At 48.4% G+C, this 18,992-nt stretch overlaps 1 protein-coding gene across 10 annotated transcripts in view; it reads left to right on the top strand.

The window, feature by feature from the left end:
• CUX1 (cut like homeobox 1) overlaps positions 1-18,992 on the top strand; it is a 328,228-nt gene that overhangs the window by 228,747 nt on the left and 80,489 nt on the right. For 7 of the 10 annotated variants that reach the window (XM_072978277.2, XM_078379385.1, XM_072978279.2 and 4 more), the window contains 6 exons: positions 1,382-1,430; positions 3,122-3,221; positions 4,319-4,990; positions 9,136-9,201; positions 15,694-15,795; positions 17,386-18,236. In XM_072978277.2, coding sequence (XP_072834378.2) covers positions 1,382-1,430; positions 3,122-3,221; positions 4,319-4,990; positions 9,136-9,201; positions 15,694-15,795; positions 17,386-18,236 — 1,840 coding nt within the window. The remainder of the gene's footprint in view (positions 1-1,381; positions 1,431-3,121; positions 3,222-4,318; positions 4,991-9,135; positions 9,202-15,693; positions 15,796-17,385; positions 18,237-18,992) is intronic. The other 3 variants (XM_072978282.2, XM_078379387.1, XM_072978284.2) reach the window with 2 other exon arrangements.

The raw sequence follows: 18,992 nt of genomic DNA, 5'->3' as shown, positions 1-18,992 counted from the left end.
GTGCTTATTTATTTATTTTTTTATTTTATTTTATTTTATTTTTATTTTATTTTATTTTATTTTATTTTATTTTATTTTATTTATATGCCGCCCACTCTACCCAGAGGTCTCTGGGCGGCTTACAATAATTAAAATTCAATACAATAAAAATAAAATGATTAAAATACAATTAAAATTCCCATCATCAGGACCCACAGTTGATGTTATTTCAATTAAAAGCCTTCTGGAACAGGCTTAGTAGCCACAACTTGAGAGAAGACAGGGTGGAATGGGATATGCTGGAAAAGAGCAGGGCCGGCTGCCTGGATCTGTGAACTGGATGTTTTCTTGCAGTCCTGATTCTGCGTCTTCGTTTTTGCAAGCCACCTTGTATATTTTATGAAAACTCAGTGGCAGGTCATATCGCACCCTCCTGTAAATGAAGAACTGCAAGGGAGCTAGAATTTGCTGGGACATTCCCTGCCATTTTGTCTCTTTGGTAGGAAAAACTTTGTATGGTAAAGATCGGCAGACTAAGAGCTGGTGGATCCAAACAGTGGCAGACCGTTTTTAAGTCAGCTTGCCTGTGTGTATGGGAGTGGGTGCTAAAGCATGCCCCAAGACTTTGGGATGGGTGTTGTGGACCAGTAGGTGTTTCCTGAAATGGGCAGATTCGACCCCAGATGTCCTGTTTGCCCAGCGGTCTGCTTGAGAGGGTGCCGAGAGGCCAAAAGGATTTGCTCTTCTTAATTAGGAAGAGGAGAGGAAGTGCAAAACGAGTTTCCCTCATGCGGTTGTGATTTCCCAGCGCTTTATAGATCTTAAAGAAATATCAAACGATTGGTTGACCTTGTCACCCCGCAGCAGTTGATTATTAAAATGGAAAATGGTGGTGTTTCATTTTCTTAAGCCCACCAATGAGTTGAATCATGCAAAAATAATTTGTACCTATTTTCCTCCATATGTGAGCTGGTATATTTTGCATGTATTTATATTCTGCATTTCAGGGAACTAACGATGACTGTGATAGCAGCCCTCTGTTGTTGCTGTTTTGTTCTATTTTACCCCTTTCCCTTCAAGCATCATCCATATAAATTTATATTGTTTCTGACAGTTTAAAATGTTATATCCTTATTAACCTTTAAATTTATGCTTCAAACGGGCCTGCTGGGATTGCATTACGCCGTGATTTAGAGGACATTTGAGAGACTGTTCTTCTCTGATAACTAGTGTGAATAGTTATTCTATATTCATTATCAGATTATATTACTCCGAAGAAAAGTTGTTAAAGTTATCACTTAGGGTGTTCCTGGAGAGCTGAAAATTACAGTGTTAATGCTCATTAGAGGAGCTGTTGCAAGAGGACCGAGTGGAAAATAACTCTCTTTTTTCTGCTTTACAGCATCTTGAAGTCCATGGAGTTTGCAGCATCGGACGGCTCCAGCTCTCAGGTAATGAACTTACCTTGACTTTTGGCAGGAATAACGCTGGAAAGCGGGATTTTAGAGGCAGGCTTGGAATGAGAAAAGCATTGTATCTCCTTTTAAACACAGCAAGAACCTGTGAGGCTTTTTAGGTAAAGACATCTGGTATAGAAGTTCTGTGTTCAAATCCTTACTCAACCAGGCACTTAACTAGATGCGTTCTGATGTCTCCTTGGTGGAAGGAATGGTTTGGTTCCTTGCAGAGATCCATCTTCAATCTCTGGTTTTCCTGCTTTTTGTTATGTTGCATTGTTTACTGTGTATTTGGTGCTGCTCCTCATCCTTTCCTGTCTCGTTTGGTGAAAATTTCAAGATTAGAGGTGGAGCGTGACCTTGAGTAAGCTTGCCAGGGTATAAGAGGGAGATGTTAATTTTCTCGGTCGTGCGCAGGAGGTGTGTTGGAGAGAAAATGATCATTGTACCAATAGGCATTTAATCTGTTTGGTCATTTCACTGTCTTTGAAATGGACAGGGAATGTGGGGGTCCTCCGGCACAGGCTCTCGCCCTCACCCTAGTGGCTCCAGGGCATGTACAGACAGTCTGGCCTTTCCGTCTTACCTGCAGCTACCTTACCTGTCCCGATTCTGTGGCTGGAGGTGTTTTTGGTCATGTAGGCAAATTCGACTCCCTTCTCTTCCCCAGAGCAGTCTTTCCTGCTGATCTCCCCTGTCTCAGCTTCCAGAAGGAGTATAAAACCACAGTGCGAAGAAGCCTCAACACTTCTGGTTCTGTTTTCACCTGGGGCAGGGAGAAAATGCTATGCAGCCAGAACCTATACCTCTTTGGGGAATGGCGCCAGGTAGCTAGCAGGTGTACGCTTGCTTCCTTTTGCTTCTCTGTTCTATTCTGCATCCCTGTTGAGGAGCCGTCTACCCAGTAAATCTTTTATATCTTCGTCAGGCATCGGAGAGCTTAGGCTTACACTTTGGTATTTAGAGTCCTCATAATGTGAGGCCTTGAACTGGATAGCTTACTGAGCATGTGTGTGAAATCTCGCACTAATGTCCCCACCGTGGCTGCTCACAGGCATTCCTTCTTGAAAGGGGGACAGGAATCTAGCATTTCGGTCCGCCTCAAATGCACAACGGCACTAAACGAAACAAAGAACACTAGTGAGGAGGGGGATGGACCTGCAACGTCTGATCTCGTCACAAGTTACTCTCGCCAGATCAAAGGTTGCAAATGGGATTCTGGCACCTTTAGTGCAGACCTGCTTTCCAGAGGACCTGCCGTTGTATTATTTCCGGGGGAGGGGGGTTGATGATTGAGAGCCATGCACAGGGAGAGGGGAAGGGTCGTCTTTGGTGACTGATCTAATTTATCTGTTCCTTCGGTAACAGTGAAACACAGTGTTTTGAGGAAGATACACCACGATAGCGCAGTGTCTGGAGGCAAACTGGCGTGGAGGGGGAAAAAAGAAGATTAATGGAACTCTTAGAAATACATCTCTAGAGCCGATAAGCAGTCTGCACCAGAAAGCAAAATAGTGTCGTGACCATCAAATCAAATCAGGGGGGACAAATTCCAGAATTAGGACCAAGTGCCAACGGCAGCCTCCTCGCCTTCTGCCCCAGCTCCCTTCCTGACCGTGCTTAGACAGGTGTGCCTTCTCTATGGTGAGGCCTGGACCAACCTCCCGGTGTCTCTTCCTCCACAGGATGCTGCGTCCAAACCACTGGAGGTTCTGCTGCTGGAAAAGAACCGCCTCCTGCAGTCGGAGAATGCCACACTGCGGATCACCAACAGCGACTTGAGTGGTAAGTGAGTGGAAAGCGAGAGCTCCAGTTTGTCTTGGCTCTGTCTGCTGGGAGGACAGGCAGAGGGCATCGGATCCCAGGCGCAACCGAAAGAAGAAGGGTGGGCAAGGACCTGGAATTGACGTTGGATTGCTCCCTCTTCCTTGTCATACTGTAGATGAAAGGAGGAGGCTTTGAGACCTCAGAGACGTGGTAGAAGTTAGGAAAGAGGAACCTCGGCGAGTGTCGTGACAGGCCGCGCTGGAGGCTGCCTTTTGCTTTCGTGGCAATCTTGAACAGGGTGCTGGTGTCGGGTCCCTCTGTTTTCTGAAGCAGAGACAGAAATGGATTTGTTAGTGAGCTTCTCATCCGCTTACTAGCTAGGCCAGCCCGGACCCCAATTACTATATTTCTGGTAGCGACAAACTTCAGGTTTCATTTGCTTTTTAAACACGTGTCTATGTTTCAAAGGAGTGTTGGATTTTTAAAGCATGTGTGCGTTCAGGCAAAGGGGGTGATGGTATTTTTCAGAGGTTTTTGTCTTCTTGAGGTCTCTGCAGCTTCTGGTAAATCTGTAAGAAGGTGCCCAACTGTGTTTGCTGCATTCTGAATAGTACCTGATTTATTTCATGTCGTCCATTGACCTGTGGTTTTCTCTAATCCAGTGAGTTGTACCTAGCATTTCTAAAATGTTTGCTGCATTTGGGTTCAGTCAAGGTCTGCTGTTGTGTGTGAGGTGGGGTGAAGACCAATGTTTCTGCGTCAATGCATTAAAGCTCCAAAAAATGTATAAAAACAGCACTTCATGTCATTGTTGTATTGCAAATGCTTGAAAGGGGGATTCTCCAGGCTGCAACATACAAGAAAGGTGCAAACATGAAATGCATGTTGTTTGTCTTGGGGGCCTTGTTTGGCTTATTGAAATTTAAAGCAACAAACAAAATCAAAATCCAAACCACCTTCTTCATTGACCCTTATTTAAAAACAAAAACAAACAAAAAAGCAAAACACAACGTGCACTTTTTTTCCCTTTTGTGGGGCAAACTCTGCATTTTGGTCTTGGTTTTTCCCCCCCTTTTTGATCCCCCATAATGCATTATGTTTGACCTTCCTTGTAGGGTCAGCCAGGAGAAAAGGGAAAGACCAGCTTGAGAGTCAGCGTCCTGCAACTTTGCCGGCCTCCCCTCCTCCTCAGTTGCCCCGCAATGCAGGGGAGCAGGCCTCCAATACTAATGGTACACACCAGTTCTCACCAACGGGTTTAAGTCAAGACTTTTTCAGCTCATCCTTGGCAAACTCCGGCTTACCCCTGGCTTCTACAGGAAAATTTGCACTAAACTCTCTCCTCCAGCGCCAGCTTATGCAGTCCTTCTACTCCAAGGCAATGCAGGAAGCGGGAAGCACAAGCATGATTTTTTCAGCAGGTCCCTACAGCACAAACTCCATCTCTTCCCAAAGCCCCTTGCAACAAAGCCCGGACGTCAACGGCATGGCTCCGTCGCCCAGCCAGTCGGAGGGCACGGGCAGCACCTCCGAAGGCGAGGAGATCGACACAGCCGAAATTGCACGCCAGGTCAAAGAGCAGTTGATCAAGCACAATATTGGACAGCGGATCTTTGGACACTACGTCCTGGGACTCTCCCAAGGCTCGGTGAGCGAGATCCTGGCGCGGCCCAAGCCGTGGAACAAGCTGACCGTGAGGGGCAAGGAGCCGTTCCATAAAATGAAGCAGTTCCTCTCCGACGAGCAGAACATCTTGGCGCTGCGCAGCATCCAGGGCAGGCAACGAGGTGAGCAGGGGTGGGTGGGTGTGGGCTGGCAAGGCGGCGTCTCCTCTGGAGAGGGGTCCAGGCCCAGGAAAGGCCGGGTCTGCTCAGACGGGGGTGGGGGGGTGGGATGTGTTCTCGCATAAGGTGGCCAAAGCGCGCCGGCTGGAGTTTCCCCTACTTGAGAGGGTGAAGTGGTGGAGTAGAAGAAGGTGGACGCCCAGCCAGAGGGCTTGGTGGGAACGAGTGAGGAGCCGTTGTGGAAGGCTGGGGTGGGACTCTTTCCCACCCCCCTTTGGGTCTCCCCAGCGTTTGTGCAGGAGGCTGTGACAATTGGTGGATGGTGCTTGTTGTTCGTGAAATGAGCAGGGAGGCCGGTTTGCCTTCTGATTCAGGCACCCGGCCTGCAGAGCCTGCCCTGCTGCCTTGGCCGGCAGGGAAAGCAAGCCTTGGTTGGTTTGGTTAGGTACATAAACAGCTTACTTTTAGGAGATGTGACATAGGAGCCTTCCTGGGATGAACTACTGAGGGTTTTCTCGCCAAGCCATTCTTGAGCTCTGATCCCTCAATACCGTTCACTTTGGCTATAGCTTTTTTTTTTAATTATCGATGAGTTCTACCCACCACACATGCTTTGTTTATCAAGTCGGAGGCTTAGGGTAGCTGTTGATATCACAAGCCTCCATCAGAATTTCTCCCCTGGCCCAAACCCCCTCCTGCAGCATTCACCTCTGTGCAGCCAGGCTCTGCCAGCTTTGTTGTGGTAGAATAACCTCTTCCCCATATCAGGCACCCAGTTCCCCCAGCCCGAGAGGACACGTCTTGCAGTGCAAATCAACTCTTGCTCTCAGCTTCAGGGCGAAGCAAGAGGACAAAGGCGTCAGAGTTACATAACATCTCAGTCTAAAGCACAAAAGAGAAAGCTTGAGAGCAAAACACGGGGGGGGGAAGGCAGGCTGGCCTAAAGGTCTTCATGGGTGGCAAGGCTGGAATGGGCTCATCAGTGTTCCTGGCAATATGTTTTTCCCATTCCCCACTCCCCATTTTCTGTAGAATTCATTGAAAAAGCACAACATCTACGAGCAATACCCCCCCCCCCAGATGTGCCGCACTACAGCTCCCATCATCCCCCTGTCATGGACTACCACGCCCATCAGCCATGAGGGAAAGAGTCTGCTGACTCTGGGAGTGATGGTTTAACCTAGCGGGAGGGCCCCCCGGTTGAGAGAGGCCCCATCCGAGGGCAGCAGGTTGAGGAGGCCTTGTTTGGTGACCCAACTCCTCTGCCCTGCCGGGGGGGGGGGAGGCAGAGCTCTGGGGCAGAGCCCAAGGTTTCTGTGCCATTGGTCCGAGGCTCAGAGCTGCTCCCAGGCAAGGTGTGGAAAAAGAGTGAGGTCGGCCTGCCAAGGGGTCTTGGGCTCTCCCATGAAAACGGGGCTTTGAGAGAGCAAGGCAGGGCAGGAATGCCCCAGAGTCAGTCAGCGTTCTTTACGTGGCAGAACCAGAATTTGCTTTTATTACAAAGTTCATTGTGGCATTATCCAGGGCTTACTTTTCTTTGCCCTGCACTTTAAAAACAAAAACATGCAACACCATATCCCTGTATTTGCCAGTAACTCCAGTTCTCTGGGCGGTTTGCCTTTAAAAAAAAAGCATGCAAGCTGAAGTTCCTATAGGGTACATAAACATGGTGGGATAAAAATCACAAGCTCTGAAGTGAAAAGACATAAGACATAAGACATAAGAAATTTATTTGTCATTGCGCTCACAAGTGGGTGCAACGAAATGAGGTGTTCTACCCCAGGGTAAAACTGGACAACACTACAAAAAAAAGTTAAAATATACACAACGCCAACCGTTGGAGATGATGTTAGTGCAAAGAATATTAAAATCACTGGAACTTTCAAACATTTTTTAAAGCCCACTGGTGTGTAAAAGAAGGCAGCAAAGGCCCCCGATAGTCCCATCTGTCATGGAATAAATGGATAGATCCGGTGTGGTGTAAAAACAGTCCTATATTTTTATGTAATGTTAGAAAGAAGAGGAGGGGGTAGCAGAAAGACAAAGGAGAGGCAGCTCTGTGCCTCTTGTAAATCTAGCTTTCTCTCAGATATAGACAAATGTTGCGGCGGCCCACCTTTAAAAAAATGGAGAGCTTCACCCAGGTTAGAAGTTAGGAGGGCTTCCTTAGGGTCTCCTGTTGGCCGTTGTGCGAGGAGAATCAAGCTTCTGAAATGTTCCCCTCTTTTTAGCCATGTTCTTCAAGCTTCCTTATATCCTCCCAGCCCCTTTTTGTTATAAACTGGCCTAGGAGGTTGAAATAATTCAGTCTGGACAACCCACATGTGGATAAAACAGCTGCAGGGATAAGAACCCTGGACCAACCGGGGGGGGCCCTCCACGTTTGACTGGAACGGCTCACCTGCCCCATCGCAGGCTCTTGCTTTCGGGGCAGGGGAGTGTTAGAAACTCTTGCGTTTATGTATTATTTATTTAAAATATTTTTATCCCGCCTTTCTCTTTAAAAAGGACTCAAGGCGACTTTCCTCATTAAAAAGACAATAAACACTTCCCCCCTGAAAGGAAGACCTCCCTTTGCGGGGGTGGGGGCAGCAGGGGGGAGTGGTAGGGCTGCTTCGAGGCTTCCCTTTTGCTTCGTAAGTACAACGCCTACACAGAGAGGCCATGTAGACCTTACACACGTGCATGCACCCACACACTCTTTCTCACAGGGCATTAAGACAGATGTGTGAAGCCTAGATATTCGTAAATCTGACCCAGGGTGGGAGGATCTGTCAAGAAAACTTACTGTGCACAGCAACATATTAATTTTGTCCGTAAAATCGATTAGATGCTCAGAATGCATTTTATACAAGGATTGAGTCTTTGCATTCTGACACGACTTCATCACTCATGGTTTATGAAGTGGCCTCCATGTCTCCTTCTCCCAAATTTCTCCTCCCCTTCATTGCTCCTCAGTTTCAACACAGAAGTGCTGGCTTGTGTTAAGCCACAGTTCCAGATTATGTCCGAACCAAAGAATTCCAGGTTAATGGGGATCCACCGAGCAGAGTAATAAGCCAAGATCTGAGCTGGTTTTAGACAGCAGCCGGAGTTCCAGAGAGTTGCTTGGTTGGACTCCAGCACCAAGTATCCCCCAACTAGGGTGGCTACGGCTTTGCTTCTTAGGGGATTCTGGACATTGTAGCCATCCATCCAAGCGCAGTAATAACCTGCCTGCTGGTGTACTGTATTTAGTGCATTGGAAAACAGTGCAGTGGCGTGGATCCGATGGCGAAAGCTCACATGCAGGGGTTCCAGACATGTATGCCTCCTCATGGGGTAAGATGATGCACAGGCGTAGAAGAGTTACCTGAGTGAGGGCTTTCCTCTACCCGAGAGAGATGAAGAGCAGGCAGCAGCGCTGGGGCCAAGGCTTCCTTCAGTATTCCCAGCAGCGGGAGCCAAAGCCACGTATACCCCTCCCAGCTCTCCCTTTTAGCCCCCCCCCTTGCAGGAAACGTTCAGTCCCCACAGCCACCGTCCCCGTGTCAAGTGAGCTGTAGTTACTGTGGGCGGGGGTGAGAGGAGAGACCAGCACCACATAAAGTGGGCTTGGCCGTTCTTTGGCCAGCTTCCCTTCTCTGTGCATTGCAGCAGGTGCCGCGGGGCCGTGCTGAGAAAGGAGGCGAGCAGAAGGGGCCCCGCTCCCTCCCCACATGGCGGTGCTTTGCTCAGGGTGTGAGGCCCTTTGGGAGGAAAACCTGAAAGGCGAAGCGGTCGCCTGGGGAGGGGAGAGACCACTCGGTGAGGTTCGCACCTGCGGCCCCTTTGGGACCTAGTGCTCTTGCCACGAGGACTGGCCTGCCTCCGTCTCTCTGTACCTTTTAGATGCTGATTTATGCCTTCCTCCTCTCCTTTCTGGGCCCAGCTATTATCTTCCTTCACCTTCCAGCCTGTCTCTCGCTTCCTTTCCAAAGTGGCCAGCTCCTTCGGCCAGACCCAGGAGGTGAAGCAGCCGCTTGATTTCACTGCTCCTTATGCTCGCCCTCCGCTCGGCCCCCTGCCATCTCCCCGTTCGTTTGTTCGTGTCTCATCTCACAGCTCACCGTTCTCACAAACCAGCATCCCCTGATTGTTTTGTTCTTACCCAACTTGTTTTTCAACAGAGAATCCAGGCCAGAACCTGAACAGACTATTTCAGGAAGTACCGAAACGAAGAAGTGGGTCGGAAGGTACGTCTCAGGCAGGTGTTTCTCTTTGCAGTCAATCTCTGGAAAGTGAAGTGTGCTTAGCTGTGTGTCGTCTTTGTTGTTGTTGTTGTTGCGGAAAGCACCGAGGGTGCCGTTTGATTCTGGCCTGGAATCTGAAAGAAAAACAGAGAGGGGCCTTGTGCAGACCCAACGCTGGCTCCCTGCAAACCCAAGAATTGCAACTCAAGCCATCTGTGGAAGTGCATCTTCCCTCCTCTGCCCTCGAGAACAGCTCTCTCTCTCTCTCTCTTCTCTTCCCAGCATTAGGCATGATTTCATGTTAACACAAAAAACAAACTGTGCCTGATGGTAATCGTGGTTGTTCTGGCAACCTTGAGTTCATGCCAGTGTATGGAATGGACGGGTTCCTGGACCTTTATTGTGAACTTGAGCCCAGTTACCATCAGCGCCTTTAGTGTCACAGCCTGTATAACGGCAGCAGCAGCAAACGCTGGACAGAGGAGGGAAGGGAGGGCCTCTTCTCTGACCGCTGGGCCACCGAGAAGGGTGTGAGCAATTCTTGAGGTTGGCTCCCGATTGGTAAACCGTGGTGTGCAGGGAGCCTATGTTGCATCTGTACTGGACCAGTAAGTATAAAACAAACCATGGGTTAGCATAAACATGATTCTGTGTTGAACATGTAGGCATCAAGAGCCCTCACTTTTCTTTTTCTCTTCTAATGCCGCTGCTGTACTAACCTGACTCCTTCCAGTGAACCTCCTGCCTCCCCTAGACAGAGCTAGACTTCTAGAGTCATGAATGTCGGCCACACCGGTATCTTGTCTGTCCTCCAAGAGGTCGAGGTCAGGCACCCATAAAAACAAATGGTCTCCTTTGATCCTCATCAGGGCCGAGGTTGGAGTGGCCCAAGTCACACGGAGAATTTCATGGCTGAGCAGAGATCTGATCCCAGGCTTCCTTGGCCCAAATCTGAGACTCAGCCCACTCGCTGTGTGCCATGGGCTCTGGCAGCCCCGATAGATGTTGTTTTGGGAACCCAGACGTTTGGCTTTCGTGGTCCTGAGCAAGTGGGAAACGAAAGGTAAAGTAAGTGTTTGGTGCGTGCAGGCGATACAAGGCACGTTTCCTCTTCTTTGGTCTTGAACGGACAGTCTTTGAATGTTACTGTGTCAGCATTACGCCTAGACATGGGGAACACAGAATTCGACTGGCAGACAAGAATCCTTGCCTTAAGCTGCACCTCTTTTTGGAAGATGCAAGCCCGCTGCTGCCTTCTGAGCGTCTCAGCTACTGAAGGTGTTTGCAGTGCTCCCATAAGCGTCAGACAAAGGGCAGGAGGAGGAGGAGGAGGAGGACGAGGAGGATCTGTAGCAAGTTGGATTCAGGAGCTTTAGAAACTTGGGAGGAGGGAGCTCTGTGCCACACTTGGTTCCCAGCTCAAAACGTTTGTTTTACCTACACCAAAGGACTTTCCAAACACCCAAAGTGCAGAACAAGCAGAGAGAGCTGTAGGATGGCGGTCAGTTTTAATCCCAGAAGTCCTGGGTTCAAACTTCACATCAGCAATAATCTCCCTTTTGGACCCTGAAGCAACTTACCTATTTTATTTTACTTTGCATTGGCCTGAGTCCTCTGTTAGATTCATGCTGATGTACGTTGCAGTAGCAAACTGCTTAAAGGTTTGCTGCTTGTATTGTGAGAATTCAAGTAGAAACTCATTAATTAGTGGCAATATACTATCACGATTTATGCTTTAGCACCACTATAAATCTACAGTAGGTTTCTAAACATTGTACTTATGCCTGTTAATATATGCAGGGCAGCTTATAAAGGAGTCTCCACAATATAGAGTCACCATCTGATCCATTTACAGTATTTGTTTCGTCAGAAACAACTTGTTACGAATAGCAGGTAACTTGTAATTAGGTCTCTTTTTCTGATTTGTCACTTTTTTTTTTTTGTTCACTAATCTATCTGTCAAATGGCAGTTAGAATCACCAGATGATAACGTGGCCCTTGAATTCAGCCAGGATCAAAGTAGCCAAAGCAAAACCCTAACCACTAAAGAAGGAATTCAGTAGCATTTTGCTGAAAAATACTACCGGCCGCCTGGCCTTTGAATAACCAAGGCATGAGTAAGGTTCATTACACAGCAAGGGAGAATTTTCATACCTTTCAGGTAACTGTTTCAGTTACCTCTCTCAGAACAGGCTGTGTGCGGCTTCATTGCTTGGCTCTGTTTTGCTTGTAGATTTCGGTGTTCTTTTTAAGGAACAAAATAATAATAATTTTACCTACTTTCAAATAAAATAAGCAAGAGTTACTTTTAAAAAATTACTGCTGCATCAGGTGAGATTTGGAATTGCAGCTAAGTAACCTTCCAAGTTCTGGAATTTGGCTCTTGTCTTTAAAGACTTTACGTTCATGCTTCTATCTTAAGCTCAGCGGGGCCGAAGACCGCCATGTGAATGTCCGTTTCAGGGACAGCAGGAACAAGAGGACCCCAGCATGAGTCTCACGTTTCATCCTGGTTTTGTCTGGGGGTACCTCTTTGGAGATGACCATCTTCGGTCTTGGGCCTCTCCCAGTGTGATTCTCTCTGCTCCTGCCCGAAACAGATCTGTTTTTGATAAAAAGCGCACTCTGTCCTCAATGCTGCCTTCTCCCACCTGATCCCACCTGAGTCTTGAAACCTGGGTTCACACACCCAGCTCACTTCATCATTTTGTAAGATTAGACAGGCGAATCCATTAGACAGGGCCTATCCTGGTGGTGGCCCTCACACTTCATGGCTCATTTCTGGATGAAATTTGACAAGTCCTTCTCTGTCCTTTTCGTGAGAGCTTGTATTCTTACACTTCTAGCATTTTAATGTTTAATATTCCTCTGCTTTTGAATGCTGCTTTCAACAACATGTTGATATCTTAACTTTTCTGGCCTTTTGGCAATACACTTGAATGCCTTCCCCCACCACACACACACACACACACCAATTTTGGTAAGGTTCATTTTTCCACAGTAGTAGGCTGTGAAAAATAACTAAAATGATGGGTTATAGAAGGACAATGAGAATATTGTGGGTTGCTTTAGAAGGTGGACTGGGCTGGGGATTAGGGTACCCATTTATACAATACTAATAAAGTAGAAGAAATGCAACTCCAGAAAAGCGGACAGTGGTTTGCATTAAAATCTGCACGTAGTTTAATTAGACACCTACCTCAGAGACAGGCAGAGTGCTCACTGTTGACTGCAGGTGGCTTCCACGAGACCCCCAAAACCACCTCAGCAAAAAAGAGAGATTTGTTTAGGTCGAATAAATTAGTTTTTTCTCTTCTCTGGGGCATTCAGATTAGTGCATGGTTAGAGTATGTGAAACCCCCACTTCTAAACCTGACATACAGTTACTCCTGTTTTACTCTGTGTGTTGCGGGGACTCTTTCTGGGTGTGGTGTGAAATTTAAAGGGAAATGATTTGGCCCGGCTCTGCCAGAGTTCCTTGCACCTCATCAAAAGCAATCAAGTTCAAGGTGTGTCTTGTGATCTGTATAACAAGTCAACAGAAGAAGAGACTGTTGCATAGATACAAACTTAGAAACACAACCGCTTAAGTAGCAGAACTAGACACTAGGGGGTAAATTTGAGTTATCTGCCATCCATTATGTTTCTTTCCCTAAACCGAGGTTGGGCAGAAAAGTGGTTTAAGTGCTGTGCTCTGTGCTTTTAGGACCCATGGCCACCCTGGCAAGGGCAGATGAATTGAAGCTCATGTTCTCTGAGCACCAAGCAAAAGCAGGACCGCTAAAAGCATACCATAGAAATATTAAGCTGTTATTAACTGAGATTAATGGCATATCATCATCTTATCTTATAATCCACCTAGCATTTTAGGCTACTGCCTAAGAAGTTTGCTTATTTTATTCCAGCTTACTTCTACTGTCTGCTTGCCCAGAACATGGTGACACTAATGGAGCAATATGGAAGTGGAATTAATGAATGAATTAATCAATCAGTCTTAAACATTGTGGGGGATGATTACAACAGTGGAGGATATCTCAGAGCTTAGAACTTCTTGCCATGTTAGTTTCTTATTAAATGGTTTGTTTATCCGATGTTCAGTGGACTAAATCTGGTTGTTAGTCCCAAATCAAATGAATGGGGCTTGTTAAATCAGTGCTTCTTGTAAGACCCAGAATTCTGTGGGTCTGCTTTAGTTGGGACTAACATTTGGGCAAGAACTTGAATTAAGAGATGCCGAAGTGTGCATTGGAATCGCTTCTGGAGGAAAATTCTGGGCCCCTGATGAGTACAAGCCATGTTAGGGCTGGTCTCAAAAGGTGGTTTCCGGTTTCAGAGGCTTTACTGCCCATTCGGAGCTATCCTCTTCAGCTGCCTGTCCTATGTCTTCAGGGGGAAATATGGCAGTGAGGGTGAAGCTTCTCTCCAGCACTTTAAAGAGGGTGGGAGACGGCTTGCCTGTTGCAGCTGCGGGGCCTCAAGGGACCCCCACTCACATCCGGAGGAGCATCCACAAAAGTGACCCTGGCTGCTGCTTGCCTAGTATTGTTGAACAGGGTCTTTCCAGCCTCTGAGGAACCTCTTGGTGGCTCCTGTACTACAGAACCCGCCTACATATGTCCCAGACCCCTCTGGGCTGGAGCAGGCTATGTGACACCTCTCACACTACTAGAAAGCAAGCAGGCACTCAGCTTTCTGCATCCTGCATTCATTCATTTCTTTTCAGAGAGTGACAGAAGCACTTCCCTCCTGCTCCCTCGGTTGTCTACACCACGCAGTCTGTATGGTCGGGTTGGCTGTATCCCACAAAGCACAGGACACTGGCAGAGTTCATGCCTGCACCCAGCTTAGGTCATACTGGCTGTGTGCCTCTTTCTGATTCCAGATCTAGTGACACTGAACAAAACGCATTTATGTACTCTTTCTGGGCAGGCTTTGTCATTGTATATAAGCTTCATTTGCTTCTTTTTTTTTAAAGTATTCCTCCCAGTGTTTTAATACTAGAATCATGGAGTTGGAAGGGGCCTCTAAAGCCATTGAGTCCAACCCCCTGCTCAAGGCAGGAATCCACATCAAAGCAGATGGGACAGATGGCTGTCCGATTTTCTCTTGAAGGCCTCCAGCGTTGCCCGAGGTGATTGCTCCCCTTGTCATACTGCTCCAACAGTTAAGAAGTTTTTTTCTGATATTCAGCCTAAATTTGGCTTCCTGTAGCTTGAGCCCATTATAATGGGTCCTGCACTCTGGGATGATCAAAAGCAGATCCTGCCCTTCCTCTGTAGGACTGCCTTTTGAGCAATTAAAAAGTACTGTTCATATTATCTCCCCATAGTCTTCTTTTCTCAATAGAACAGAATTAGTACCCATTAGTTATCATGGTGGGAATCGAGGTCATGCCACTGAAAAGGCAAGCTGGTGGATGCCATTCAAAGTGAAAGATGGACTGATCTGGTGTTGAGGTACTCACACAGTGCTTCTGCAGTGAGGTGTGTCCAGGAGAAAGGCGGATGATGACATGCCTGTAATGAGGAAGGGAGTGGCTATTGGAAATTCAGCCCTTGGTGCCAAAAGTTCAGCAGGGACCAGCAGATGCTACTCAGCAACCGTCTCTAACTGCACGGTGTCCTGCTCTGGAGAAGGAGGGCCGGCATTCCAGAATATATGCAGTGTTTCTCCTGCTAGCCTGTTGTCCTTGTGCACACAGCGTCTAACAGGAACACCACCAGAAACCTTGAAGATGAGGAGAGTGGAAAAGCTTTCCTCACTGGCCGGGGTAGATTTGAACAAGACATTTCCTGTGGCTCACTCTGAGTATCACCTCCCCTGTATCCCATGCACCTTTTCTTTCTGTCTCTTACTCCAGTCGGCAATACTGGAATGTAAATATCTTTACATTCAGAAAGATATTTTTGTTTTGAGAAATCTAGCAGACGTTCTTTCAAAGGTGGGGGGAGTGGAAAAGAAACAGACTGGCAGTGTGTGCTTTTTGAGAAATCTTCATATTGTTTGTGGGTGGATCTGGCTCACATATTTTCTAGTAGGTCATAGAAAAACGTTGATCTGAATCCTTGTTAAACGACGCCAGCATCCGCAGCCTTTGCCAAGTCGCCTCAGATTGAAAGTGACTTTAAGTGGCCTCAGCACAGTGAGGGAGCACCTTGTGCAGTGGGGTCCCAAAGTCAGTTCCCCGCATCTCCAGTCGACGCAGCCAGCTATGCCGATGGGCGGCCCCTCTCTTAGCCTGAAACCTTTATAATATTTTTTAAAAGCAGCACTGAATGGTCAAGTAAAAAGAAAGAAAAAAGCAGCACAGGCTGATGCATGTCCGCAGGAGACAAATGCATGTCCGTCGTGGTTGTGGTGGTTGATTTTATTGATCATGTTGTCTTTCTGCAGTTCCTTTCTTTAAATGGTTCAGTAACAGATGCCTTTAAATGGAAACACTGGTCCTCAGGGAGATGCTTGCTAATTGAAGGGGGTCTCCTTTTTTCTCTCCAGGTAACATCACCACAAGAATCCGAGCCACAGAGGCGGGCTCTGATGAAGCGATCAAATCCATCTTAGAGCAAGCAAAAAGGGAATTGCAGGTCCAGAAAACAGGTAGGTGAAAACAGTGTGGAAACAGTTTGTGAAAAAGGAAACCTAGCCATATCGTTTTGACTAGCCGGCTCTATTGCTGTGCTGTTGTATTCTTTAAAAAGTGGTTAGCCTTCCTCCTGTTGTCACTTCGTTCAGCTGCTTCCCAAAAGTGCGTCACAAAGCATGATTTTAATGTCTGCACCTCCGTTTAGCAACAAGCTGGCTGGATAGCTCAGTGAGTTAGGTCTCTGGCTGGGGAGCCAGAGGTTCGGAGTTCACTCCCCTTGGTGCCTCCTGGGAGAAGAGCCAGCCTGGGTAGCCTTGGGAAGCAGCACGGTCCCAGGGCGCCCCCAGAGGAAGGGAAGGGAAAAACACTTATGAATATTCTCCACCTAGAAAACTCTGAAGAGGGTCCCCAGAAGTCAGAATTCACTCAACTGCACGTGATATTGTTGTGATATGGTCAACTAAGCCACTAGCCAGGAGGTGTAAATAGATATTCCTTTTCTCCAGAGAAGCTTTAGGAGGCTCCTCCTCCTATAAGGTAGAGTCTTAGGTCCCTAACAGGGAATACTATGCATCCTTACCAGGCCGTAAAAGAGACGGCTCTGATACCATTCATAGCCGTTGGACACCACTTTGATGGTCATGGTTAGGATCCGCAGCTCTTTGAGGCATTTCACGTCATTTGCTGCCATTCAAGGGAGTGCAAGAAATCTCTATGTCCAAGCGCTCTAAGTCCTCTACCAAACAGCAGGTCCCACCGTTCCTTCGCATGGTGTCATGGCAGTTCACGTGGTACTGCCATAACAGTATCATCTAAATGCACTCTGTGATTCTCTGGACTGTTTGGGAGAGGCCTTGGCGGGGGGGTGGGGTGTCTGTGGGTGTGCACACAAAAACTGATTCAAAAATAAGGACAAAGTACATTTTTTACACTTCCCTGACCTAGTCGTCAGCAGATTTTATTCTACATTGTCCTCCGCATGATCATCCAGAACTCTAAAATGTGTGTGTAAGGGAGGGAAGGCCAGGAGGTGGGGCGAGTGTTATATCATTCTGAAAACAGAAAGCTCAAAAAGCTGATGCGAGTGCCCCTTGGAGCGCCATGGAGCCCCACGGGACAGCTGATAATCTCTCGCTCTGGGTGAAAGAGAGCGAAGAGCACAGCCAGGTAGGAGTCCCGGTGGAAGAAAAGGACAGTGGACATGAAGAGAGGCCCTTCCGAGGAGGGAGCAGAAGGAAAGCCATCCTAATGATCACCAAGCAGGCAGAGTCAGAATGCATGGGTGGAAAGTGACTGTGTTGAGCAGGGGCTCATGTCACAACCTCTGTCCTCCCTCCTGGCTAGGTGGCAGGTGATCCCCGTGTTGTCCTCTTGGACAAGGTGCACCACAGTCCACGAATGTCTTCCTATTCCTACTCCTCTCCTGACATATCCCATGACAGGCTGAAACCCACCCTTCTGAGATTTACCATTGACATTTCCAGATGAGTGGTCAGGGGGGTTAGGGTGTCCAAGGGGGCTTGAGGCCCAGTAGGAGTGGGTGGGATGCCTGACGTGGCTCCAGCGTGCCTCTGATCAGACCTTGTTTTTACTTCCCTCCCCAGCTGAGCCGGCTCAGCCCCCTTCCGCCTCAAGCAGCGGCGGGTCCGACGATGCCATCCGCTCCATTCTGCAGCAAGCCCGGCGGGAGATGGAAGCTCAGCAAGCCGCCCTGGAACCTTCCTTGAAAGCCAGCCCCCTGTCGCAAGCCGAAATGTCCCTCTTGTCCCCCAAACTGATCCCCACGCCTGCCATTTCTTCGGTCTCCAGTTACTCCCCCCTGGCCATGTCCCTGAAGAAGCACTCCTCCTCCTCGTCCACCTCCTCTGTGGATGCCAGCGTCCCCTCCCTGCAGGCACTCCCGGGTCTCAAGAAGGAGACCCCGGAAGCCTCCGTCCTCGACCTCCACGGGATGTCGGACTCAGCCCAAGGCATGCTGAGGCATGTCAAAAATGAACTGGGGCGCAGCGGCGTGTGGAAGGACCACTGGTGGAACACCGTGCAGCCTGACCGACGGAGCGTGGCTCCTCCTCCGGAGGAGCCCAAAGTGGAGGAGCCCCCCAGTGGGAAGGAGAAAGCCAGCAGCCAGCCCCGTTCCGAGCGCAGCAGCCAGCCGCTCCAGGGGCCTTCCTCTTCTGACTACTGGAAGGAGTGGCCCAACGCAGAGTCTCCTTATTCCCAGAGTTCTGAGCTGAGTGTGACGGGGGCCAGCCGCAGTGAGACCCCGCAGAACAGCCCCCTTCCTTCCTCCCCCATCGTCTCCTTATCAAAGCCATCGAAACCTTCCGTTCCTCCGCTGACCCCCGAGCAGTATGAGATTTATATGTACCAGGAAGTGGATACGATAGAACTCACCCGTCAGGTCAAAGAGAAGCTAGCAAAGAACGGCATCTGCCAAAGGATATTTGGGGAAAAGGTAAGATCTCGGCTTGAGGCTGGGTGGGTATGCCTGTGTGCACATGCAAGAGGGGAGTGCGCTCACTGAGCGGCATTTGCTCGAGAAGGTGTGGGAATGGCCAATTTCTGAGCAGTTTTACCACTGAGCAATATTTGACTTAAAAAGCAAGGGAATGGAACGTTTGAATCATTTACTCGTCAACTTTTAAGAGGCCCTTTCTTTTTCCCTTTTGAAAGCTTTGGGCAATTTTGTAAGCATCTAGAAATGGCACAGCCAGCTAGATAGCTTAGTTCTTTAGGTATGTGGCTGCAGAGCCCCCAATTCCCCCCCGTACCTCCTCCTGTGAGTGGGTGCAGCCTGGGGGGCCTTGGGCAAGCTGCACAGTCCCAGGAGGTCCCCCAGGAGGAGGAAATGGGAAACTGCTTCTGAGTATTCTCTCCCCGAGGAATCCTGAAAAAGGGGTTGCCCTAAGTCAGAATTGACTTGACAGCTCATGATGATTATTAGAGATGGGGGTGTAGTCAGAGGCCAAAGACACTAGGCATCGTGTATGCTTCATGGTTGTACAAAAGTTTGCCTAAGAAGTTACACATGAGAAAACTCTCTGTTGAGCACAGCTGTTAAGGAGAACCCGTGTGATCCGGTCTCTGGAGTGCCAGAATGGGGGATCCTTGTTCTGTGTCTTCCCCCAGTGAGCCATGACGTGCTGTGGGCGATCTTGGGCCTGCCCTTTTTGCTCATCTTTACCTACCTCACTGGGGAGTTGTGAGGATG

Source organism: Pogona vitticeps, chromosome 7 (assembly GCF_051106095.1).
Source record: "Pogona vitticeps strain Pit_001003342236 chromosome 7, PviZW2.1, whole genome shotgun sequence".
Classification (NCBI taxonomy): Eukaryota; Metazoa; Chordata; class Lepidosauria; order Squamata; family Agamidae; genus Pogona; species Pogona vitticeps.
This window is presented reverse-complemented; position numbering and strand designations above follow the sequence as displayed.